General features: G+C 54.5%; 1 protein-coding gene across 4 annotated transcripts in view; it reads left to right on the top strand.

Moving 5' to 3' along the window:
* The window catches only part of KSR1 (kinase suppressor of ras 1), a 147,595-nt gene that overhangs the window by 98,055 nt on the left and 23,368 nt on the right, over positions 1-26,172 (top strand). For 2 of the 4 annotated variants that reach the window (XM_082707101.1, XM_082707102.1), the window contains exons 3-10: positions 4,785-4,932; positions 8,759-9,218; positions 14,062-14,151; positions 17,589-17,672; positions 19,253-19,314; positions 19,414-19,520; positions 22,573-22,741; positions 24,671-24,712. In XM_082707101.1, the coding sequence (XP_082563227.1) occupies positions 4,785-4,932; positions 8,759-9,218; positions 14,062-14,151; positions 17,589-17,672; positions 19,253-19,314; positions 19,414-19,520; positions 22,573-22,741; positions 24,671-24,712 (1,162 nt within the window). Of the gene's footprint in view, positions 1-4,784; positions 4,933-8,758; positions 9,223-14,061; positions 14,152-17,588; positions 17,673-19,252; positions 19,315-19,413; positions 19,521-22,572; positions 22,742-24,670; positions 24,713-26,172 lie in introns of those variants that run through there. The other 2 variants (XM_082707100.1, XM_082707103.1) reach the window with 2 other exon arrangements.

Genomic DNA, 26,172 nt, shown 5'->3' with positions numbered 1-26,172 from the left:
TTCGCCTGCCTGCTCGTCAGTGGGCATGTGAGGTTACCCACAGCAGCTGGTGGGGCTCATTCCCTAATGTGCTTTCCATCTGGAAGATGCTCCGGAGAAGTTGCACATGGTCTGAAAGAACTTTCTAACTTGACCTCAGCTGGGCCTGTCACTGTGGGTGGCAGATGACATCCGTGTGTGAGGTCGGGGGTGCTGAGCTGCGTAGGGCCGAGGCTGGAGGAAATAGCAGGCCTGCCCAGCCACTCACCTAGCCGGACTGTCATCTAGCTGGAGGTCCTGCTGAGAGCTGGGGGGAGGGGGGGGCTGCCTTTTCTTTGTATACGGGTTCCCCTGGTTCCAGCATGCTTGCAAACCCTACCCTGCAGGCACTTCCCCACCTTGACTGAACTAGCTTCAGGTCCGAGATCACTTGTAGGCATTGAAAAGCCCAGACAGTTTGTTTTCATGGTGGGGTCCCAGGGCCAGCATGCGACACCTCACTGAGATGGCCAGGCCACCCCAGCTGTGGTGCCCCAGGGCATCTGCCACAGGGCTGCCTTCCTTCTCCATTTGCCTACAGAAATGAAGCTTTAGAAGTTGCTAATCAGACAGAACCTGGGAAGGTGTCCCATTCTTCTCATAGGGTCTCCTGACTCGGGGCTCTGTGGGACTCAGGGGTATGGTTATTTGTCTGCACAGCTTTGCATTGGTTGCTACCATTTGAAAATCAGCTATTTTGTTTATTTATTTATTTTAAGATTTGACTTATTTATTTGAGAGAGAGAGATTGAACATGAGCAAGGGAAGAGGGAGAGGGAGACTCACCGCGGAGCAGAGAGCCCAATGTGGGGCTCGATCCTAAGACCCCAAGATCATGACCTGAGCTAAAGTCTGATGTTTAACTGACTGAGCCGCCCGGGTGCCCCAAATTAGCTATTTTAAGATAAAGATCCAGATTTTTTTTCCCCATTATTTTCAATTTCTTTTCTCTAAAGATAGGGAGAGAGCAGTGACAAGGAAGGAGAGTCTTAAACCAGCTCCACACCCAGCACTGAGCCCAACGCAGGGCTTGGACTCACAACCCCTGAGATCAAGACCTGAGCCAAAATCAAGAGCCAGACACCTAATCCACTGAGCCACCCAGGCACCCCCAGATTTCCTTATAGTGAGATCTGGCAGGCCTCCCATTGCCTCCCCTCAGATCCCAACACTGAGTGAAGGCAGAGGGTGGTTTTCTGATAGCATTGTCCTGGCTGCTGTTGGCTTTCTTGTCCAGAAAAGAAGTGTCTTTACTACTTTTGTCTCGAATAAAAGACAGATGGGAGGGCCCCATCCTCACTGGTCTCGCGTCTTCCCAGCCCCCCCCCTTCCCGAGGCTTGTATATTTGAAACCCTACTCCTCTGGGTAAGACCTGTAGATAGCTTTTAGGTAGAGTGGAGTGGTCCCTCTCCCCACTGCAGTGATCCAACCCTGTAGCAGGGGGGAGGGGTTGGGGGGTGGAAAGAGCAGTCAGAAATGACCACCATGACTGTGTGCTAGCACTCTCATTTCATAGATGGACATGTGCTGTTCACACCTCGAGAAGCTAGGCCTGTCCTGGGAGAGGGAGGAGCAGCTTCAACTGTAAGTGGGACCCTGGATTGGCTCTTCTGTCCCAGTCCCCCCACCTGCCCCCCAGTTTTGTCTTCGCTGACCCCTGGTTTGAAAATGGAGCATAAGGAGAGCAGAGGAGAAGGAAGGTGGCCTCTGCTGCCTCCTTCCTGTGCCGTGGGCTGATCCGTGAAGCCTCCTGGCAGTGGGAGAAACTTTCCACTAATTCGAAGCTTGAAGGGAGTACCTTTTTTCTCCCTTTTTTAAGGGAATGGATTTGAACGTATTCTTTCTCTTTCCTAGGGGGTTACTTTACTTCAATAAAGAACAAAGAATTTCCATTTCATAGTGTACTTGGGGTTTTACTTTTTTTCCAGAAAGCAGATAGAAATTAATTCCTTTAACTAACTTTGAAAAAAATTGTTTCCCCTCAGGGTAGCTCTTGCCTTCCCAAGCCTTTGACAGATTGAGGAATGGCAGTGGCAGCGGTGATGGGGTGGGGGTGGGAGGGGGGTGGTGGATAATCGAAGGAGCTTGGGATCCCACACAGGTGGGATTGGAGTTCCTTAGATTGTTCTGCCTGAGGTCCCTGGGACCCCGGCAGGTGCGCCTCACCACCCATCCTTGGCTGAATTGTGTTGACCTGAGAGAGTATACGGGGCACTGGGCACGTTGTCTTGGCAGGTGGTTTGTCACAATAAACGAACTGACTACGTTTGAGAAATGGAAACTTGGTGTGGGTGGGGAAGAGAGGAATAGAAAGACGGACTGGAAGGAAGAAAAGCCCTATTTGCATGATAATTAGATTGGGGATTGGGTTTCTAGGCTTGTTTCTGAATCTCTGTTCTGGAGAACTGCTGAGTCATCATGGGGGGGTGGGGGTGGGGGATACATATTTGGTGAGCATAGAGGACGCTCCAGGGTGGGATGGTCAACGCCACTGCCATTGGTTCGGGACAATATCGCCAAATTGGTTTTCACAGCAGAGGCAAGGGAGAAGATGTGAAAACTGCATTTTGATGAAGAGTGCCTCAGAGGCCAACAAAGGGAACCACATGGATTAAACAAAGCTGCTTGCTGGGGACGTTTATCTGACCAGCCTCCTGTCTGTGCTGTTACCAGCGGTTTCCTGTAATGTTCTTGTTTTATCATCTGGAAGAATTTCTGATGACCAAGGGCTTGTCCAGTCAATGATAAGCTGTTTGGTGCATATTTCATATCTGTTTTTCCAAATTTATATCTGAATGCTCTAAACAGCTAGGAGATTCTTGTCCACGGTCCTGGAGATTGAAGAATATACAGACAAGACACTGGTCAGGGGTGTGAAATACGGCCAGACCCCAGGCCCCAGTGGGGGGCCCCCACCACCAGCATTGCAAAACCCCCCAGACTATTGCTCTAAGGACTCACAGCCAGTATCTCCCGTCAGCTTCAGTGTCGATGCCTGAGTCTATGATTTATAGCAGCATGAATGGACAATACCTCTTGTAGAAGAAAATCACACTGCTTGCTGACATCAATGAAAATGAGCTTAGATTCTGAAGAACTATAAGCTTTATGTGAATCATTTGAGGTGGGATGTGTGGCCTTCCCTGACATAGAATATCTAGAAATTCTAGAAAGGGGCTGAAAAAGAAGAAAAATCCTGATCCCCAGTGCCACCCTCCCTTCCCTGCCAACCATCAGGTAGCTCTTGGAACTTTCTTTAGGGCGCTAAGCCATATTCTACTGCTTTGCAGCGACTTGTTTTGTTTGTTTGTTTGTTTTAATGTCAGTCACTGGAGGACAGAGACGCATGCCATCTTCCCGTGTGTCTGCTCCAGCCTGGGGATCCCACATGCTTCAGAGTGGTCAGAGCTGGAAGGGTTTTCTTCCTCCTTGATGAGAGAAGAAAGAGCACAAGCTTTGAAGTCAGGCCTTGATTCAAATATTCTCTCTCTGTATTAGTTTTCTGTTGCTGTACAACAAATCACCACAAACACAGCAGCTTAAAACATCCCCATCTCTTAGCTCACGGTTCTTTAGGAGGAGAAGGGGATAGAGGGGCTCAGGCTGGCTCAGCTAGCTTCCCAGCATAGGATCTCATCAGGCCCAAGAATTTAAGGGGTCAGCAAGGCTGGCCTTTTATTTGGAAGCTTTGGAAAGAAGCCGCATCTAGGTGCGTTCAGGTTGTTGGCAGAAGCCAGTCCCTTCTGGCTGTAGGTCCGAGGTTCCCTTTCCCTTACAGGTCAGCCAGGGGCCACTCTGTCCTGGAGGCCCCCTGCGTCCTTTCTCATGTGGCGCCTCCATCCTTGGAGTCACATAGAGTCCTTGTCACACGTCCGTCTCTCCCTTCCTCTCTGCTGCTTTGAACCCTGGAAAGGTTTTGACTGGGTATTAAATAAGGCGAGGTTGCAAGGTCTTGGACGGTGCTTGGTGAGGGTTCATTCTTTTTTTTTTTTTTTTTTTAAGATTTTATTTATTTATCAGAGAGAGAGAGGGAGAGAGTGAGCACAGGCAGACAGAATGGCAGGCAGAGGCAGAGGGAGAAGCTCCTTGCTCCAGGCAGACAGAATGGCAGGCAGAGGCAGAGGCAAAGGGAGAAGCTTCTTGCTCCAGGCAGACAGAATGGCAGGCAGAGGCAGAGGGAGAAGCTCCTTGCTCCCTGCTGAGCAAGGAGCCTGATGTGGGACTCGATCCCAGGACACTGGGATCATGACCTGAGCCGAAGGCAGCTGCTTAACCAACTGAGCCACCCAGGCGTCCCAGGTTCATTCTTTTTAATCCTTCTCTCCTTAAGCCAGTTTTATTTGGAATCTATCTTGTCTAATTCAGATACAGCAGAATTTCTAAGGGCCGTCTTTATCTGAAGTTTGTCATTCTCAAAAGTTGTCGTGATTCGTCATTTTTCTGTGCAGAGGCATAAAAAGAAAGAAGCAGGCAACGTGCCCTCATCGTAACTTGGTTGTTTTTTCTGTCCTTCCCCCACCCCAGCTCTGGAGCTCCAGCGTCCAAGCTCAGCTGCTGTCTCTTGGAGTGCTGGGGTGGGGGCGAGAGCTGGCTGCCTATGTCCTCTCGCAAGTGGTGGCTTCTGGTCCGCAGGCCGGCCTGCCAGCACCTGGTCCCTGCCACTCAGCGGGGGAGCCCAGCCCAGGCCACAGAGAGGCTGAGGAGGGTGCCAGGGCCGGCCTGAGTGCTCACTAGCTCTCCGTCTGTCCCTTCTGTGCTCCCTCAGGAGATCCTCAGCGAGCTCACGCTGGATGCCCTGCTGGACATGAACGAGGTCAAGGTGAAGGAGACGCTTCGGCGCTATGGGGCCAGTGCCGAGGAGTGTGGCCGTCTGCAGTACGCCCTTGCCTGCCTGCGGAAAGTGACAGGTCTGGGTAGGTAGGACCGGCCTCCCCAGTGTGGAGACCAGCCCCGTCAGCTCCCTGTCCCTCCACCCGGTTTGGAACACCAGCCTGCCCTCTCCAGGCCTGTCCTGATTCCCTGGGGCCACTGACGGGGGTGGGACGAGTGTGACCCCGGGTTTCTGGGGCAGCTTGGAAAGGCCAGAGTGTGTGTGATTGGTCTGATCTGAGATAGAGGCTTTGCCTCTCGACTGCTCTAGGCTAGGAAGGACCCAGGGAAGCGTTTACTATCATCAGAGACCTTAGTCTGGTCCACTGGTTGGGCCCTGTGTGATTTCCCCTCTTCTGAGCACATATGTGGGGCTCTGAACCTTCCCTCGGCTCCCTGCATTCTAGCCCCCTCCCCACTTGGGCTCACCTCACCCCCAGCCTGCTCTCTCCTTCTCCTGTCTCCACTGGCTGCTGGTTGTGTGCTCAGAAGGCAGAGTACGATGAGAGAAATTGTGTGATGTTTCAGCTGTGAGTGTGTACATGGCTGCCCCAGGCAAAGGGTGTCATCCTGGCTTTACAAGGAGTTCCTTGGGAATTATTTCCAGGCTTTTTAAATCTTGCCTCGGAAACTTTAAATGTCATGATTTCAGGTTCCCACCACACCGAGAAGACTTTACAGTGAGCCTGATGAAAGGAATTAGTCCCATTTTTAAATGATCTGAGCCACCTGTCTTATTTCTGGCTGCCTGAGGCTTAAGGAAGCTACTAAACTTTATATTCTGTTTGATTTTTTTCCCCCCAGAGAGGATTGGGCTTGATTTTTCTTTTTTTCCTGGACCCCATTGTCCCAAGTTCTCCTCTGAATGCAGAACCCAGTGTGGAGAGCTCTACTCGGTTCCGAAGACCTTGACAGGCCAGGCCTCCCAGCAGGGGCCCAAGAATAAACATTCGAGGGACCTAGTCCGCAATCTCATGCCCACATTTTACAGAGGGGACTGAGCCCAGATTCAGGAAAGGGCTTCGCCGAGGACACACAGCACTGGGTGACAGAGCTGGGGTTCCAGCCCCAGTCTCTGTGGGCGACTAGCTTGTTTCCACATTGGGGAAATTCAGAAGTACCTGCCACCCAAGCTGGGACCAGGGTGGGTAACTTGTCGGCCTTCCCTCCTTAAGCCTGAGCGGTAAAAGAACGGTGAAGGAGCCAGCACTCGGAAGGGCGGTGACCTGTTTGTGTTGGGAAGGTGACGGCTCGCTCTGGGTGCCACGCTAGGGGGATCACCAACTCACTAAGCGCTAATTTATGAAGCCAGGCACTTGGCCTGTGTATGGCAACACCGTTCTCAGTGGTGTTGGGGAGCGCCTCTTGTGGCTAAAGCATCAGAGGCGTGGGGTCCTACACCAGGAGTGTCCCCAGAGCTGGGTTTCTTCCTCAGAGGGAGCTTTTCTGCTCTACCCTGGAGGAGGCCTCTGGGGGGAAGACAGGGTCTTTTCCACATCCCTCTCATCTGGTCTTAGCTTGTGGACCCTGCGTCCACAGGAGGGTCCTGGCCATACTCCACCCAAATGAGTCTGCCCAGCGGGGGCCTTCTGGGGACCAGCTGGGTACTGCCATTGCCTTGCCTCTTAGATCACTGGTCAAAGTCTTTATTGCAACTAACAGGCCTTGGTGAGGGCAGTCTAGTGGTGGTTAAAGATGGACCATGGAATCCATGTGCCTGGGCCCAACACTCATACGGGACCTTGGTCTGTGACTTAACCCCCACTGTGCCTCAGTTTCCTCATCTGTACAGTGGAGGTCGTAACAGCATTCTCTCATCGTGTTGTTGTGAGGATGAAAGGAGCGAAGGTCAGGTGCTTCGACCAGAGCCTGACATACATTAGAGCTCTTTTCCGAATTAGGCTTGCGGGGTCATGGAAAATATTGAACACATTTGCCTTTTGTGGCCCCTGATCTTCAGAAAGGCAAGTGAGGAATGGTTTAGCGATGGCTGGTGAACAAAAACGATGATCTCTGCTGATGTTTCATGTCCTTCGTCCATAGCACACGTCTCTTGTCACTACCCAGCCCTTCCTACTGAGGGACTCCGTCTTTCTCGAGAGCCACTGCTGGTTAACTGGTGTTGGCATGTGCGTCAAGACCCATGTGCCGTCCCTGGGCAGCTCAGAGCAGCAGAGATCCAATGGGCAATGGGAAGAGCCCGGGACTCGTTTCCTTGGGGGGCACACTTGCACGGGGAAGGTGGAACTCGCTCTTCCGTGCCCTCAGCGAGAGCCAGGCCAGAGCCTCCGGGAGGCCAGTCTCTAAGTCACAGTTGTAGCTGCAGGTTCTACAAGAGCAAACACAAGGAACACATGGACTGAGTCACTCCCTCCGTGGAGCTGATTCCTGAGGAGAAAGTCCGAGGCAGTGAGATAGGGAGAAGGGTCCTCAAGGAGGGAGGACATGTGCAGAGCCCCGTCTCTCATAAATGGCTGTCTGGGCTGGGCTGGAGCACCTCTGATGACAGAGAGCTCTGTAGGTCGTCAGGCTGGGCTGTATTTGTGGGCTGTTCAGGATGGACAGCCTTGAGGAAGGAGGCCTAGCGCCGCGGTCGGGACCAAGGGCGCTGTTCCCGTCCCACTGTCCCACTTGTGCTTAGCTGCCTGACCTCGTCAGCGTTCCTGGCCTCCCTGATGTGCTGGGAAGACTGAGTGAGACGGGGGAGAAAGCACGACGTGGAATAACTCCACTGCAGAAGTCCCATTTTGTCTTGAGTCAACACCTACCTTCGCGTACTTTCCCCTCACTGGTGAAATAAGGAAGAAGGTGTCTTTTCCTTTTGCACCAAGGGGTCCCTATAGATGGGCTGCTTTCTCCCTGCCCCCTGACCTTTGGTATCTCCCCATCCTTTATAAGCTTCAACCTAAAGTCCTTTGTGAGGCCTCCAAGACCTCCTGAGGAGGCCTCTTGCATCTCTCTGGCTCGTCCTGACCTCTCCAGTCTCCAGGCACGAGGAACTCATCGTAGTCACCAGAAGCCGCTGTGTGCTCCGTGCCTTTGCACGTGCTATTCCCTCTGCCTCGTGTCCATGCTTCACCTTCTCCAGGCAGTGTAGGCCAGGTGCTGCCTCCTCTAGGAAGTCCCCGACCTCCAGGCTAGTTAGGGTCCCCCTCCTCCGTGCTCCCTCAGGACCTGGGCATCTCTGTCTCAGCACACTGCTGTCCCCTTCTTTGGGCTTTTGAGCACACTGGATGCCTTTTTTCATGGCCTGACACCCGGCCTCCAGCATAAGCTCGAATGAATGGACAGACTGAGCCATTGAGTTGGAACTGCCCAGAGCCTCAAGGGGTCCACTGTGTGGGCATCCGAAAGTTCCGGGCTCCTCTCTGAAGGAATTGCCCGTTGATCGTTTTCGAACTGGATCTCTTTCCTAGCAAATTCCTGGGGCTACAAGAAAGGTTACTAGGCCCCCTTTCCCAGTGTTTGAATTTTTTTGATACGGAGTTATCCCCTTTGAGCACCCCAGCTTCCCCTTCCTGCCTCTTCAAGATCAGTTACTACTTCCCTCTCTGAGGTCACCCGTTTTGGGGTTGAGTTCCCTGGCTTGCTCCCCGCAGACCTGCCAGTGAGAACTCTGGATGAGCCATTCTGTCTCCTATAAAATGGAGACAGTAGTATCTGAGCCCGTGGCCTCAGAGCCACAGATGACATGGGAGGTGCTGTGTGTGCACCAGAAGCCCGTATAAAGGCTGGGAGTGGAAGCCTGCTGTGAACAGGCCGTGGCAGCCCTGGGCAAGGTGTTACCGTCTTGGGGCCCTGGCCACCTCACCACTAGCTAGTAAGTCCCTCTAGCTCTGACCCTCTATGACTCGACTTCTTGGCCCACAGGAGGGGAGCACAAAGAGGAGTCAGGCTGGAGTTCATTGGATGCCCGGCGGGAAAGCGGCTCAGGGCCTTCTGCGGACACCGTCTTGCCAGCCGGCCTGCCCTGGCTGCCAGGGGGCGCCCCGCCGGGCAGAATGGGCGGCAGCGCCCAGGGCCCACGCTCCGTGTCTGTGTCCGCTTTGCCCACCTCGGACTCCCCAGTCCCGGGCGCCTGCGAGGGCCTCTCGGACACCAGTGTCCTCCTGCACACCAGTGGCCGGCTGACCCCCCGGGCCCTGCACAGCTTCATCACGCCCCCGACCACACCCCAGCTGCGAAGGCACACCAAACTGAAGCCGCCGCGGACGCCGCCGCCGCCCAGCCGCAAGGTCTTTCAGCTGCTGCCCAGCTTCCCCACGCTCACCCGGAGCAAATCCCACGAGTCTCAGCTGGGGAACCGCATCGACGAGGTCTCCCCGATGAGGTGAGTGTTCCCGCCAGGCTGGCGCTCAGTGTGCTGCCCCATGGAAGTTCTGTCCACGGTTTTCTCATCATATAGGGAGTGCGGGCTTTATTTTCAAAGGACAAAAAAAAAACAAAAAAAAAATCAGTCAACCTAGAAGGGTGCGAAGTAACTAGTGCCTCGGTGTCTCAGACCACACTCCAGGCTTCTTTAGCAGTTTGGGCTGAATCCTGCCAGCTAGGTTCTTTCTGTGCACGCGCTCGCGCACACACACACACACAGAATGGTACCATGCATCAGTCAGGATAGACTGGGTTAGGCTGCAGCAACAACCCCTAGCTCTCTGGGTCTTAAAACAACAAAAGATTGATTTCTTGCTCATGCAACTTGTCCACTGTGGGTGGGCCTCACTCCAGGTCCCAGGCTGACAGAACAGCCACTTTATGGAACATTGTCTGGAACATTCCGCAGAGGAAAAAAGAATTTCAGATGTTACACACTGGTAATCACATGCTCTTTCCTGCAAGTTCCATTCACCATGCACGGCTCCACCCAAACAAAGGAACCAAGAAATGTCATTCTCCCGTGTACCCAGATGGGGAGAACTAGAATATCTGATGATTATCAGATATCATGTACTCTGTTCTAGAACCTGTCTCTTTTCCTCTGAAGATTTATTCATTTATTTGAGAGAGAGAGATGGCACACAGACACAAGCTAAGGTGCGGCCAAAGGGAGCGGGAGAGAGAAATCCCCAGCAGACTCCCCACTGAGCACAGTCTGCTGTGGGGCTGAATCTCACGACCCTGAAATCACAACCTGAGCTGAAACCAAGAGTTGGACGCCCAACTGACTGAGCCACCCAGGTGCCCCAACCTGTTTTTTTTCCACTTACCTTGATACCTAAGAACTTCATGTCTTTACATCTTAAAATATCTTACTCTTTTACATAAAAAAAATTTTTTTTTAAAGATTTTATTTATTTGACAGACAAAGATCACAAGTAGGCAGGGAGGCAGGCAGAGAGAGGGGGGTGGGAAGCAGGCTCCCCACTAAGCAGAGAGCCCAATGCGGGGCTTGATCCCAGGACCCCAGAATCATGACCCGAGCTGAAGGCAGAGGCTTTAACCCACTGAGTCACCCAGGCGCCCCCATAAAAAACATTCTTAACCTAGGCACTTAAACTGGTACTAATGGTGACATGGTCCAAGATGGCAGAAGCTTCAGAGCTCTTGTAGCTTGGAGGGGCCGACAGTGTGCAGTTTCCCCACCATTTTTCCTCAGTCACCCTGTTTCCCTTGCAGAGCCAACCGGATTACCAATTTTGTATATACCTATAATTATTCAAGCTACCTCATTTTTTTAACTTCTTCATCTTATTGCATCTGTAGTTTAACTGTTTCCTCCCCTCCTGACAGACCTTCAGGTCACTGTTTGTTCTGCTTTTGTAAGAATTGCCCTCACCAGTGTACTCTCGTGGACAGGGCATAGGGGAAGCAGGGAGTCCTCTCTGGGTGCCTCCTACCTTCTTGTACCTCTGAGGGTCGGGGACTTGGCTTTTCTCCTGACATGGGCTCTCCTTTTCTGGTCTTGAGTAGGCTTGCTCCCCATGTACCAGTACAGGCTGTCCTGGGTCCTCTATGGGACGGGTGCTGGACATCTCTGTGGTTTTAAGTATACGTCACCCAAGGAGAGAAATCTGTGCTGTGACGTGCCGTGCCCCTCCTCATCAGCCTGTCCTGCTGGGGCCTGGTCGTCTCTGCCGACCCTCCAGAAGGGGCTGCAGGCTTCCTCCCCTTCTGGGTCCTCCTGTCCCAGAGAGCACAGTGTAACTACTATGAGGACACATGGACATAGGTCATCAGAGGGCATCTCAGTGAGTAAAGCCAGTGTGTCTGTTTCTCGTTTTCCCCTGAGAAGAGTGTCAGAAGGGCTGTGGTCTCATTCTGGGCTCTGGGTGGAGAACAGAGACTCAGGCAAGTGACCCCACATCTGGGAGCTGGGCCTCACCCTGGGATTCTGAGTCGGGTCCACACAGAGCCACTTAGGCTAGCACTGACACGGACACTTGGGCTATCTTGCTGTTCTCTGTGAGCCCAGAGGGCAGACCAGGTGGTCTGGGGCTCCCCTCGTTTTCTTTGTCGCTGGGATAGCAGCAGCCCCTGGGGAGGCTTGCTTGGGGCATGTGCCCACCTGGCCCTTCTTGAGGAACCCCTCACTGTTCTCAGAACTGTTCTCCTCATCCTCCTTCTCCAGCCACATCCCCTTCTCCTGCGTGGACCCTGAGCACCTCACCCCCTCCACGCAGGTCTCTGGGCAGGGTGTCCCCGTTTGTGGGCATGTGACCTCGGGAGACTGTGAGGCTGTTTGCTCAGTGGCGAAGCAGAGTGAACCCTACCAGTCGGCATGGCTGGTGAGGCTTGGACAAGCTGACATAGGATGCACGCAGCACAGGGGTAGTTCCAGTGCCCCTCGCGGGAACTTCTAGCCCTTTCCATTGAGGAACCATTCTTACAGTCACTCATCCGGCCTGGCCCCATGCACCAGGGGCTTGAAGCCCTTACCTGAGCATGTTGCCTGCTCCCTCCCAGCGGGGAAGGTTCTGGGGAACACGCTGAGACAGCACAGTGATGTCATGCCGCTTTCTCTCTTTTCTGTCTCCTGCAGGTTTGGTAAGAGTGATTCATTTTCATCCCTTCTGCCACCTGGAAATCGTGTTTATGTCGCCGTCCCGTCATGGGTGGATTTCCTTGACCCTCAGCCCACTCCAGCCTTTCCACCGTCTAGAAGCGGAGGTGCTGGGATCGCCTCAGGAAATAGCTCTAGGACAGGTGGCCTCCGCCCAGCCAGGAGCCTCTGTCTGTGAACCAGGGGCCTGGAGAGTGTCATGGGCCGTGGACAGTTCCCACTCAGGCCCTCTCTGTCCCTGGCCGTCCCCACAGATGACCTCTGGCAGGGAGCCTTGTGTGCTGGGCTTTTGTGGTCACACAGAGGCACGTGGCCATCGGTCTGGTGTAAGTGTATATTAGCTGATGTCTTGGGACCCCTCGTCTCAGGGGAGAGGCAACCTGGAGACAGGAATGTGGCTTGACTCTACACGAGGCTCCAAGAGATGGGGGGGTGCCTTTCTCCACCCGTCCACCTCCAGGCTGGACGCAGGTCTTGCACTGGGCTGCACTGTGGGCCTTTTCTCTCTCTTGAGTCAGACCAGAGGGCAAAGACCATGGCTCTGGGGTCTGCTTTGGATCGTCTCTGTGCAAATACAGAGACGTCTGGTTTGGGCCTGAGTGAAAGAGCCATTTATTTTTGCCCTATCCGGAGCTGGCTAAGCGCAGTGACGGAGCTGTTGGTGGTGGGTGGGGGGCAGTGGGGACAGGATAGGAGTCCAGAGCTCTGCACATCTGTCAGATGTGCCAGAGAGAGCTAGGGTGGTGTGCTGGTGGGTTTCTGAATCCTCACCGAGTAGCAGGGGGCACTTTGGTCCTGCTCAGACTCCCTTGGTGGGGGAGAAGGAGTCAGCACCTCCAGCTGGCCCTTCTCTATGTGCTCAGGGATAGGGTCCTTGGCATTAAGGGACCCAGCACTTAATGAGCTCTGAGTGTATGCCCGGCCAGCATATGGGGACAGGTGCAGAGTGGGGGACAGGGTTGTTGCTGACTCCGAGGAGCCGAGACAGCCACAGATCCTCAGGCACCAAGTTCCTGATTTTTCTGGGTTATGGTTCCTTTCAATAACTAGATAAAAGTTTAAACCTTCCTTCCAGGGAAAAGCCCATGAAACTTAGCAATCCAGAGGATTTCTCAGAACCCCTGAAGCCCATCAGAACTCAGTTGAGAACCCCTCCTTCTCCAGGGGGAGCTAGGCAGTACTGAGTCAGGGCAGAAGCAGGATGGAGGAGGGTGGGGAGGCCAGGGCAGGAGGCGGTGGGACATGGGGGCTGTTGCTAGATGGAGGGGTTGCCCCCAACCACTCTTCCCCTTCCTGACCTGTAAGGCCTGAACACTGAGGGTGCTGTTTTGTCTTTTTTTAAAAGATTTTATTTATTCAGGAGAGAGATCACAAGTAGGCAGAACATCAGGCAGAGACGGGGAAGCAGGCTCACTGCCGAGCAGAGAGCGGGGCTCGATCCCAGGACCCCAAGATCACAACCCAAGCTGAAGGCAGAGGCTTAACCCACTGAGCCATCCAGGCACCCCGGAGGGTGCTGTTTTTATGGGGACCCAGGATTAGGGCAGGGAGAGCCTAGGGTGCCCTCCAGGAAGACAGACAGGATGCTTACCCCAAAGCTCATGGCGTGAGTGCGACCCCTCCAGAAGCCAGTGGGACAGGCCCAGGTAGGAGTGTGGGAAAGCTTTACCTTGACCTTGTTCTCTGCCTGGTGAGACCTGGCACTGGAGGTGCTCAGAGCAAAGTTCTCAAGGTGCTTGCAGCTGTAAAGGTATGGGATGGGCTAACCAGCCTCAAACCCTCTGCTGCCAAGGGCCAGAGATTTCTGAAACACTAAACAAGAGACCCACATTAACCCCTCGCAAACCTGTGACCTGTGCATGCATCCGTGCGGGAGTACAGGAGGTGGACATTGGTGGGGACTTCTGTCCTCACCATTGCTTTGCCTCCTGCCTCTCAAGGCTGCCTCCTCCGGCAGCTGGAAGCCACACGGGGATGGTCTCCATACCATGTACAGAGACCAGACAGTGCCGTTACCAGGAGAAGCAGGGCGAGGCATGAGGGTAACTGGGCCGCCCCGTTGGTCCACCTGGCCTGTCCTTGTTCAGGGACACCTTTATCTACTGATCAGTAGGTCCTGTCCCCCACACAGCCTGTGATCTGGGACCTAGAAGGCCACAGACACAGGCCTCCTCAGCCTGCCCGACCTGGCCTCTTTCCCTGCAGATCTCCCCCACGGATCCCCACAGATGGTACGAAGGGATATCGGGCTGTCGGTGACTCACAGGTAGGTCCAGCGAGGGTGGGATGGGAAGGGGACCTGCATGGGCCGGGGGTCCACTGAGGGGTCGATCTTCATTGTGGGGGGAGCGTCTGTCCTGATCCCTGTTCTCAGAGCTCTTTGTCCCCGGTCTGTCCATCACCTCTGTGAACACAGCCCTGCAGCCACCTGGAGCCGCCGCCCATCACCAGTGGCTGTGTGGGCTTGCTGGACCCTCCCTGCCCCTCCCTCGGAGAAACACCATGGAAGTCTAAGGGAAAAGGAGCTAGGAGCTTCCTGCAGGTCCCGCGGGAAACCACCTGGGCCCATGACTCTCATGGCCCATCCCTAAAGTTCTCAGCTTGGCAGTCTGGTGGCTGGTGCGTGTTGACATAGGCTGACGTGGGCCCATGACATGGACCAACCCCAAGGCTGGGCCCATACCTGTGAGATTGGTATGAACCCCAAACAGCAGGTCTGTCACGCTAGACAGCCCACAGAACGGTGCCTCGGGACGCCTGTGTCCCTACCGTCCCTGCTAGAGGCCATAGGGAACACAACAGGGCGCCATGGTCTGGAGCTTTGCGACTTGACTTGCCGGGACCTTTGGTCTCCCCCTGAGCGGTGAGCTGCAGCTGCAGGGAGCCTGGGAGGCTGGCCTGGAATTCTCGCCCAGAGGTGGAGACCCAGCTGGGGCTCTGAGGACTTAAGGAATTTGCCTGAGGTCATGCTGCTGGGAAGACCGTGGTTGAGTCCTCTGGCCAGCACCCAGGCCCTTGGGCAGCCTGGTCAGGGCTGATCCCCATCCCCTGGAGTCTCCTGAAAGAGAGGCTGTGATACCACTGTGGAGACCGGCCCTTCACAGGAAGGTCCAGGGGCCTCCCTCCGTATGCAGCACCCCCAGTGGGATCGTCCTAGGGCACAAGAGGGCTGCTAGGCACAGGACGGGAAGCCTGGGTTTGCCCGGCTGCAGACAGGAATCCTAGTCTCGGAGACTCCATTTTCCCCTCTGCAAATGAGACTTCCTCGCAGTCCAGTGCTGAGGATGAAAAGGAGTGCGGTGCAGCCGAGCTTCAGGTGCTGCTCGGGCCCTGGGGCGTGTTGGTATGTGAGCACAGACTCCAGCCCCAGATCCAGTGTGTGAGGGACACCAGGATGGGCCGGCCACTGTTTGTTCGGTCTCGGGTGCATCTGGTTTCACAGAGGCTGGGGGGCCGTGGCCGCTCTCCGTGCGCTCCCCAGACCACTGCTCCCTTCCCCTGCAGCAGCGAGGTCCAGAGGCTGCCCCCAAGCAGGGTAGCAGCACCCCTTTTGTCCAGTGTTGCCAGGCTGCCCTGCCTTGCCCCACCCAGGTCCTAGGCTACACCTGCTGGGTTTTTTAAACCCAGGTTCCAGGCTTCTCTCTCTCTCTCTCTCTCTCTCTCAACAGGAAGGCCTAGCGTTTTAGTCTAATCATGGTCTTCCCTGGTCTGGGAATGCTTTTATTCCACACCCCACACCCTGGCTGGCCCTTCTCAGGCCCAGATCTGACTTCTGTTTTGCTCTGTTTTCAAGATTTCCAAGGGGGGCTTGTGTCAGACACCTCAGCACTGCTCCCCTTATCCCCACCCTTTGCACGAGGAGATGAAAGCCCAGAGAGTGCTGTGGATCCCAGAGAGACAGGATTAGGGCTCCTTGCAAGGCACGCTGGAGACATAGGTGCTGGGTGGGTAGAGACAGCGCTCGTGTACACTACACATTCGCATACATGAGCTCCCCAGGTCTCTGTGAGGGGAGTGTGTGGGCCTTGTTTGTAGAGGCTCTGAAGCATCCCACAGCCAGGAGGAGCTGGTCAGGTTCACAGCGGAGCGGTCTGACCCCAAAGCCCATGCTCTTTCCCTGTGCTTTGCCCCAGTGGTCTCCGCAAGAAGCTGTGCGGCTCTAAGTTCAGGGATCCGGGGTCCGGACCCCCTATGCAGCATCCTAGCTGTGTGACCTCAGGAAAGTCACCTAACTTGCCTGTGGACTAGGAATCTCAGACCTGCCTAACTCTCTGGGGCTTGTAAGCATCGAGTGAGCTCATGCTGATGGACACATTACAAACCCTCCCCCAAACACTGTTGCTATTTGTTCTGTTGTTACTATGATAGATTCTGCTTTCAAAGATCTGTTCCTTCCAAAAAATGGGAGTTCTTTCTGCCCTTTGGCCTCCCCACCCTGTGGACTGCCTTAGACTCTCTCTGCTGGACACCACCCACTCAACCCCTGTCCTTCCTTCCAATCTATCTTTTGTGGTTTTTTTTTTTTTTTTAATTTTTAAAAATTTTGATTTAGTTTGGATTGAAAGATGTTCAGAATTCAGGAGGTATAGAGGGTGTCTGTGTGGTCCCTTCCGGCTGCTGCCCCAGCCCTCTGGGTCCCCCTGTAGGCAGGTCTTGGCAGTTTCTTGAGTTATTTCTATCCGAGCAAATACGGGGATGTAGTATACACACTGTTCTATCCTTTGCTTCTTTTCTTGTAAAGATGGAGGCATCGTTACTTAGAGCTGAGGGCACAAGTGCATTTTCACATGTGGATACACCCATGTGTTCCACCCAGAGGAAGCTCCAGAACATTCCAGTCCTCCAAAAAGTTGATCTCCGGGCCCCCTGGGAGCATAGCACTACTTCCCAGGGGATCCTGTTCACTTCTGTCCTCATTGGTTAATTTTTCCTGTATTTGAACTTCATATAAAAGGAGTCTCGTCGTACTTTTCCCCCTGATAATGTAACGTGGAGATTGTCCCGTATTTGCACAGAATGAGCTTGCTTATTTTATTCTCTGGCCGCACGGTGTCCAGGGGTGTAGTTGAACGGTACTTGGCATCGTCCGCCGCCGGCACATCTCAATACCACGGGCTGTTCTCAGTCTTTTGCCGCTGCAGACACGCAGCAGGGGGTAACCGTGTCTGTACCTCCTTTGCCACCCGCGGGTACAATTAAAACTGCTTTGCTGTGAAGTTAGGCAGACAGCCACGGAAACATGTCCCGCTCCACAGACGGTAGCTGCTAGGACGATCGGTGTGGAATATTCCAGACTTTGGGGCTAATGTTTGTTGAGGAATGCATGGAGATCGAGGCAGTCGCGCGTGAGTGCTGCCCGGAGCTGTGGGTGGTGCCTGGAACCTCCCCCGCGTGCCTCCCCCGCGTGCCCCGAGTGTCCGTTGGAATCGCTTGGTATGCGCACTTGTCATCTCGATGGCGGCTGCCAGAGGGCTGGCATCCGTGACCACACTGACTTGGGGATTTTGGCAAGGATGACATTGTGGCTGGGAACTCGGAATCCCCGGGGGTATGCACTGGGCCTGGGTGTCCCTCCCCTGCCCTGGGAGAGGGCACCAGTGGCTCTGGGATGGGACCTAGTTGCCCGGTTTCCCAGGGGCCCTCCCCTGTTCAGGCTCTGGTCTCCCAGCCACACGAGCGTTTTCCTGTGTCCACCTCCCACAGGTTCTCCACCAAATCTTGGCTGTCCCAGGTCTGCCACGTGTGCCAGAAGAGCATGATGTTTGGAGTGAAATGCAAGCACTGCAGGTGACGCATGGAGGGGTGGAAGGGACGGGAGAGGCGAGTGAATACCAAATGTGTAGTTTAGTAGGAGTCCTACTCTGTGATTCACCTTGGCCTTAGGTTAAGTCAGAGTTCATGGGAACCCCTTTGAGAGTTCTTGAGGCTACTATTTACAATCCCATTTGGCATGCCGTGGTCCACACAGCCCTCTCTAGGGAGATGAAGGAAGCATCATCGAGTGAGGCACTCCCTGAAGAAGAGGAAATTAGAGGTGGGCTTTGAGGGATGAGTAGAAGTTTACCAAGGAGACCCAGGAAGAAAGAGCATTCTAGGTGTTGTGCCTTGTACAGAGTCCAAGAGGAATGGGAGGACCGTTCTGGAAACTATACAGAGTTCTGAAGTTCAGCCTCATATGTTAGCACAGAGATGGGGAGAAGGGCCAGGCGGAGATGAGAATAGAGATGGCTCTTGGTGTTCACAGAAGAGGAGAGTTCAGGGAGAATGTTGCTTCTCTACAAATGCAGCTTTCTTGTTTTGTGCCATGGTGCTTTCTGGTGGGGCAGAAGGACGAGGAAGGGAACAGTGTGGGGGCAGAGCATCCTCTGTTGCTCACAGAGGGTGGACCTGGAGTTTCTGCTCCCAGATCACTGCCCCTCCATTGTTTTGTGACCTGGGGCAATCTGCTTACTCTTTCCTGGGCCTCATTTTCACAATGGGGGGTGGGATTGATTCCAGGTCCTTTCTCTATGAGGCTGCCAGATTCTGAGCTAGTGTGTGTAGGAAAAGCTTTTAGGCTCCCATCAGACCAGAGGTGACAGTCTTCTGTGTATTTTTGGATAAATTGTGTTTTCCTGACAGTTCCCCTGACCACCGGGGAGATGCCAGAGCTTTCCTCCAGTCTAGATCTGTTGTGGCTCCTGGTATTTAAATTGGGGAACCTCCCACTCCCTTTCGAGCAATGCATTTCACATGGAGAGCATAGAATGACCCCTGAGCCCCATGCTCTCCGACGATCGTGGTATGAGAGTTGTAAGGCCCCTGTGTCAACCCATTTGATTGTCAAGGGCCCCAAGACAGGGTGCAGAAGATAGGACCAAACGGAGGGCCCAGGTCTTTCCATTTGGGCTCGTGCTGACCCTCAGACCATGTGTCCCGTGTTGGAATACAGCAGGCAGGGCCGCTCCTTGTACGCCTGGGATCCCTCGGTCGTAGACACTCTCCTTCTGATTCATCTTTCTTGTAAGTTCAGGGTTTTGTCTTCAGTTTTCTGAATGTGAGTGGAGGGTGTCCTTTTCTTTAGAGAAGAGACATAGACGTGTGACCCCCCCGGCGAGATAAAACGGGTATAATTAAAACTGCTTTGCTGTGAAGTTAGGCAGACAGCCACGGAAACATGTCCCGCTCAACAGAGGGCAGCTGCTAGGACGATTGGTGTGGAATATTCCAGACTTTGGGGCTAATGTTTGTTGAGGAATGCGTGGAGATGGAGGCAGTCGCGCGTGAGTGCTACCCGGAGCTGCGGGTGGTGCCTGGAGCCTCCCCCTGTGTGCCTCGGGAGACCCCAGTGGCCCTCGGTGCACTGACCCAGCTGCCTTCTTTTCCAGATTGAAGTGTCATAACAAGTGTACAAAGGAAGCCCCTGCCTGTAGAATATCCTTCCTCCCACGTGAGTGTTCGCTCTTCTCTGCCCTCTGGGGCCGGGGGGACCTCTCTATAGCTTGATCTGCTCCCTGCTGATGGGGTCCCCCTTTTCCTTTGGAAACAGAACCGAGGCTTCGGAGGACGGAATCCGTCCCTTCGGACATCAACAACCCGGTGGACAGAGCAGCTGAGCCCCACTTCGGAACCCTCCCCAAAGCACTGACAAAGAAGGTACACAGGCGGCCGCCTGCCCATCTGCTGCTTGTGCTGGGAGAAGCCCCCGCCACCCCTGCCCTGGGGCTCCTCCTGCAATGCGGCAGTCAGCGGAGAAGTGGGACGTGCAGCCCCAGGCCAGAGAGGGTGGCCCTTTGGGGGTCCTGTCATTTTTGTAGACATTACATTTTGTTCAAACCATAGTTGACGTGCCTGTGGCCTCCTTCCCCAGTGCAGCCGGATGTTTCCTGAGCACTTACTCTGAGTCGGGAACTTTTCCCATTGATCCTTTTGATCCTCACTATAGTTCTAAAAATCACATATTGCTGTTAGCTTCGTTTTAGGTGAGGACCTAAGCAAGAACTCACAGGGGTCCCCCGTGAGTGAAAGGCAGGCCCAGAGCAGGGGTCCTCTGCCACCGCACAGATTTTTGAAAGGAGAGTCTAAGAGGCCTGTTGCAGCCCCCAGGCACAGGTGTGCAGGGTGCCTGTGCTTGTGGTGGCCTCGGATCGCAGCCTCCGCGCAGCCAGTGGCCTCCCCCCAGCCCCAGACCAGGGCTTAGCACACCCTTGCCTCACTACAGAGGGGCACACTGCTGGCTTCTCTGTGGTGTGGGCCAGGCAGGGTAGAGGTTGGGACAGGGAGAAGAGAGAGGCAAGTGGCCCAGCTCATTTACACCAGGGACCCAGAAAGTGCAACCTGGAGGGCTGCTGCATGTCTTACTGCCCAATAGGGGAGGCCTTCCAGAGCTGTCTGCGCTTATGGGCCTGCCCATGTCCTCTCTCAGCCTCTCTCCACCTGTCATTGCATTGCCCTGATGGTGGCATTCCCACCAGGAAGAAAGGTGGGGTGGAGAGGTGTAGGACCACAGCTGAGCTCCCATCCCAACTAGTCCCCTTTCTTGCCTCTGGGACCTTGGGTGAGTTCCTTCACCTCTCTGAGCTTCGGGTCCCTGGTGTGTAAAGTGGGGATAATCAGGCTTTGTTGACAGGGTGTCGGAGGGCTAACGAAGGGACGTTCTTGAACTTGCTTGTCGGGACCAGCAGTGTTGTCCAGCCTGTCACAGATAGAGACACACCTCCTCGGCAGGGATGCTAGGGGCACCCCCATCCCCCACTCCCACCCAGCCAGAGTTGTGTTCTATCCGGCAACCACAGATGTACCCCCATTTTCACCATCCGCCCCCCCCCCACGCACCCTCTTGCTCAGCCCCCATCAGTTCTTCAGAACCTACTCGGGGCCCCTCCTCCTCCTCCAGGAGGCCCGTCCTACACTCATGTGGCCAGCCCTGACCAGACATAGTTCTGGATGGTGCCTTCTCTTACCTCCCAGAGGGCACTGACTAGCGGTCGTCCTTCCCTCACCCTGATTTACGGTCATGCTCACAGCACGAGCGAACAGTCATGGAGTTCTCACCAGGTTCCAGGCGCCGCGCCGAGGGCTACACGTTTGGCCCAGTCATCTCAAGGGCTGGCCTGTCTCTCCAGCCTCTTCTCTAGCTGCCCTTGCTCATAGCGCCTCTGCCCACTCCTACCTCAGGGCCTTGGTGCCTACCATTCCCTCTGCCTAAAATACCCTTCTCAGCATTCACATGCTCACTCCTCCGGGGGGCCTTGCCAGGAGGTAGGTTGAGGACCAGGGTCTCTGGCTGCACCACGCCGTTCCCGGTGTTTCTGGAAGCCCGCTGCATGATGCTGAGGGCCTGTCTCCCCAGTGGGGGGTGGCTCTGGAGGGTGCGGCCTCACTCTCTCGCTCCTGCCTGGTCCTGCCTGGTCCCTGGTGTCTGTGTTGGAGCCCAGCACACAGTGGGCAGCGAGGACGTGTTGGTCTTAGACATGGTATTGAGCATAGAGCGTGAGGCAGCTGCCAATACTCCCATTTTATCCAGAACCACTGTGGCTCAGAAAGGTGGGCTGATTTGAACCAATTCACATGGCTGCTGGGTGGAGGAGGGAGGATTCAACCTGCCTCGTAGCTACTCCCCCTGCCCAGGCTGGCCTGAGCCCCAGGAGCAGGGGTGGGATGCGGGGTCACTGCAGGGTGAGCAGGGAGAGGAAGGGCTCAGGGGACCCAGCTCCCTACTCACCGGCCTGTGGCCCCAAGTGGCAGGGGCTATCCCTGGACCCTGAGGCCCACTGTGTAGCTTTGGTGGGTTCCAGGGTCCCCTCCTAAAGGCTCAGAGCCTTTAGGGCCTGCAGAAAAGAAGCCCATAGAACTCCGCATTTAACTTAATTTGGGCCCAACTTTTTGTTTTAAAGATTTTATTTTTAAGTAATCTCTATACCCAGTGTGGGGCTTGAACTCACAACCCTAAGATCAGGAGTCACATGCTCTGCTAAGCCAGCCAGGTGCCCCTGGCCCCAACTTTCTTGACCAAGGAAGTCTAGCCCTGCCCTGAGGGATGGGAGTTTGGGCCTGGGAAATGGGTCAGGGCCAGAGGCTCACCTAACACAGAGTCCCCCCCACCCCATAGCCCTCTCTCAGGGCTCTAACCCCTGGGCAGTCCTAGCCAGTAGGTCTGCGCAAGAGTGGAGGGAACATTTATTAGATACCACTGTATACCGCACACTAAACACTTGTCGGAGCCTGAATTCGTTAAAAAACCCTGCTGTGTGCTCAGCCGAGAGCCAGGCATGGGTATGATGAGCACGTGTGGTCCCTGCCCTTGCAGGACACACAGTTGGAGGTGGGGGACGTTCTTCAGAAAACTGCCCAAGCTAACTGCACTTGACCAACTGAGGTTCAAGTGCCCTGAGGAAAAGTGCTAGCTATAGGGGGAGAAGGAGGAAGAGCATGGTCGCTGCTGGGCTTGAGAAGGGCTTCTGGGAGGAAAGTATGTTTGAGCTAAAGAAAGCTGAGCAGGAGTCCTTAGGGGATGGGCACTGAGGTGAGGGCCTTTCTGTCCATCCTCCCCTTGAATATTAGACGATAAAATGGTCAGCATGCCCTGGGGCAGACTTCCCTGTTTTCAAGCAGGGAGGGGAGGGGTCTAAGCACTGGGGTATGGAAAGGGCAGGCTGGGTGGGGCTGTGACGGTCCCTGCCCACTTCTGGCGTCTCTGGGCCCACAGGAGCACCCCCCAGCCATGAACCACTTGGACTCCAGCAGCAACCCGTCCTCCACCACGTCCTCCACGCCCTCCTCGCCGGCGCCGTTCCCAACATCATCCAATCCATCCAGTGCCACCACGCCCCCCAACCCCTCTCCGGGCCAACGGGACAGCAGGTTCAACTTCCCAGGTACCACCCCCGGGTCTTCTGTGTGCCTTCAGGATAGGGTGGGATGCCCCTTCTCAGCACACTCCAGCAGGCTCAAGGTGAAACCCTGCGGCCAGTAAGAGCCTTTGCTGGTGGCCAAGTGCTGTGCCAAGCCCAAATACAGTACCGTGTTTATACCTGATGAGAGCTCTGCGGTAGACGACATTATCACACCCATTTTATAGATGGGGGCACTGAGGTTCAAGGGGAGTGCCTTGTCCTGAGCTGTATAACATGGAATGGATAGAGCCAGGATCAAAGCCAACTCTGTCTGACATAAAGCCTTGATTCTTGACACAATCCTCGTGTTGCCATTCTGTGTATGGGGTGGCTTGTCAGGGCATCATTCACTCAGAGCTTCTGAGCACTTGGGAAGCATGGCCAGTAGCACAGGGAGCTGGGGCAGGCCCTCAAGGCCTGGGAGAGGGACTCTGGGGCTCGGCTGCTTACCTGCTCAGTTGCTTACCTGCTCAGTTGATCTGAATAAGCTGCTTAAAGGGGAGCTTTTGTTCCCATAAAACAGGAGACCCCGTGAAGTTGGGGTTAGGTTATTCCCACTGGGCAGATGAGGACACAGAGTCTCAGTATGCTCTGTAGGACCAGGGTCCCCTGTCTCTCAGCCAGGCCGTGGGTGTCCCACCTCTCCAAAGTGCAGAACAAGGCCCCCTTGCCTATTTCAGGATGAGACCAGGCCTTGACTTCCCTGGAAGCTCCTTGTAGCTGGTCTCAGCCCTCCACGTATTTTGGTTGGTGGCCAGGAGATAGGCACAGCCACTGGGACCCTCCGGTTTACTCTGGGCCCGGACAGGTCAGGCCTTGGGGCTCCAGGCCTCAGAGGACAGAGCCACAGCTTTTCCTGTGCCGGGCAACCCTCAGCTGGGGCCATATGTGGCTAGCAGGAGGCCAGGCAGCCTCTCTGGACCCGTTTTACCAGGGTTCCAGGGATTTTTTTCGGGGATGCTGGGAGACTGAGATTTTGTAGGAATCTTTTCTTGCACCTGTTCCTTCGCCTTCACGTGCACCTGGCTGGGGCTCTCCTGCACACCCGTCCCCTTCCCACAACAGAGCTGGAGCCCATTGGAGTAACCTCCCTCTTGGCATTCTGCTCTGTCACTAATTTCTGAAACTGGGTCTTTTGCCGAACTTCTCGTTTGGGCTTTTCTAAAAGGAAGGCCTTGTTTGAAAAACAGCAGCCCCAGAAATGGTCCATTTTGTGATGTCAGCCAGAGCCTCTCCGCTTTCTCTGACATCCGTGGGCTGGGCCCTCATTGTCCTGTGCCCAGAGCCCTCACTCTGGCCAGGATCTGTGATCTTGCTGGTTATGACTGTGCCTGGGGCCCAGCCTGGTGAACCTGGGGAAGGATTGATGCCTACTGTGCACCTACCCTGTACCATGGGGGAGCATTTCTGTTTATCATGAGGAATAAACCTGGGGAAAGGCTGTCTGTAACCCTGGTTTTACCCTGTGACAACTGTGTCCGAATCCAGACTCCCCAGCACGTCCCCTTTGGTCCCCCTGAAGAGAGGTGGTTTTTGTTCTGTTTTGGATGGTGAGGTCGGGTTGCTGAAGGCTCAGCGCCTCTGGAGGTGAATGTGGGGCCAAAGGGGGGCCGCTTCTCTGCACACGGCCTGGCCAGCTTTCACAAGCACTATTTCCTCACCTTTGGGTCTTGCCCTCCTGGGCTCACGCACACTTCACAGAGAAACGAGCCTGGGAGGTGAAGGGAATGGGCAAGTCCTCCAGGGCCAGCCCCTTCCCTCCTGGGGGCTCCGCCTGCACCTGCTTCCTTCCAGCTCCATTCCTTCCTGCATGGATCACCCTGCTCAGCCCTACCCTATAACCAGCCTCCCTCGCCAAGCCCCTGCATTTGCTGTTCTGTGTGTGTGACTCACCTCCTCTTCTGTTTAAAGCTGCCTACTTCATTCATCATAGACAGCAGTTTATCTTTCCAGGTGAGTCCTCTGCATGGTCCCACTAACTGCCCCATGCCGTGAGCCCTCTGTCCTGCCCACCTGGGTACCCTCTCCCAGGGCACCTCTAAGTGCCAGAGTCTCACATACACCTATTTGAGAGCTGACTGTATATGACAGCTGGGAAAGGGAACAGGATGGGTCACCTTGAGAGTGGGCCCTTCACAGGGGTAGTGATCTACTGGGAGGGACCATGACATCCGTCCTGTTCAACCTCTTGCCCAGAGACTACAGGCAACTTACCCAGGGTCACACAGCTGGGGAGGTGGCAGAAATCCAGTTTGCAGCGTGAAGAGAGAGATCTTTCTGCCGATGCCTTACGAGCATCTGTTAGGGTGTTTCCCCTTACATCCTGACAAGGAAGCTATCATAGAAGGGGAAGCCAGTTTAGAATAGTCTGCAGGTCTCACTTTCCTGAGCGTTGCTGCTTGGCGCCATCTGCTGGCAATGAGATGAAATGCAGCTTTAACTTTCAATCTCATTGATTCTCTTCCACAAAAATTGTTTTGCACATCCACTATGTGCACTGCCTTTGCATTTGGCTGTATTCCTGCCCCCAAGGAGTTTATGTGGTTAGTACTTATTTCTCCAGCCGAGGATGACAAGCGTTTGTGTACTTAATCATCAACCTTAATTCTTAATTTAGCCAAATGAAGTCTCGGTGTGTTTAGACAAAGACTGTAGCTAATTGTTTTTCTCCTGGGTTAAACAGACCTGTCTTGAAGTCACAGTATTTAGGTCAGTTCAGGGTTTTCTGTTCCCCAACGCAGCTCTGTTAGGGGAGTGATTTGGAGCTATTATAGGACTATCTGAATGGCTTTGGCCAGGCATGTGGCCAGGCTGGCAGGGTCAGGGGCCTGGGGCTCCAAGGAGGCTCTCTGAGCTGCCTCTTTGGTGTCATACCCATTTTTGTTTTGGTGCCCCTCTAAGAGCCTCTCTGGTTACTAGCTCTAGGACAGCATACAGGGGAGTCCTCAAAAAACATGGCTTTCCTTCCAGGAGGGTCCATCTTCCTCTGAAGATATGTCAGGGGGGAGGAGAGGGAATTTAACTCCGTTAAACACGGACATATTTTGGAGCAGAACGCAAAATACGCTCCTAATGTTTAAGGAAAAGCACACAAGGCCTCAGAGACTTGTTGGTTCTCCCCACTGCCACCCCCGTGCATGTGCTTCTCTTCTGCAGAAATATTTGAGCTGTGTTGGATAGGTAGAAAGGTCAGGATGCCCCCCAGGGTCTGTGGACACAGTGAAGTGGTATCTGGGGATGGGGCCGGGGTCTTGGCAGAGGCTGCAGGGCCCAGGATCTCCACAGGAAAAGTGTGTGTGTACATTTTCTAGATAAAAAGCCCACAGCCTCTATCAGATTCTCCAAGTCTTGTGAGGTCCCAAGATGTTGAGATCCAATGATCTTCAGGGGTGCCCTTAGATAAAGCCTTAGAG

This window comes from Mustela nivalis, assembly GCF_964662115.1.
Source record: "Mustela nivalis genome assembly, chromosome: 17".
NCBI classification, from domain to species: domain Eukaryota; kingdom Metazoa; phylum Chordata; class Mammalia; order Carnivora; family Mustelidae; genus Mustela; species Mustela nivalis.
Note: the sequence above shows the minus strand (reverse complement) of the source record. Positions and strands in the feature narration are given on the sequence as shown.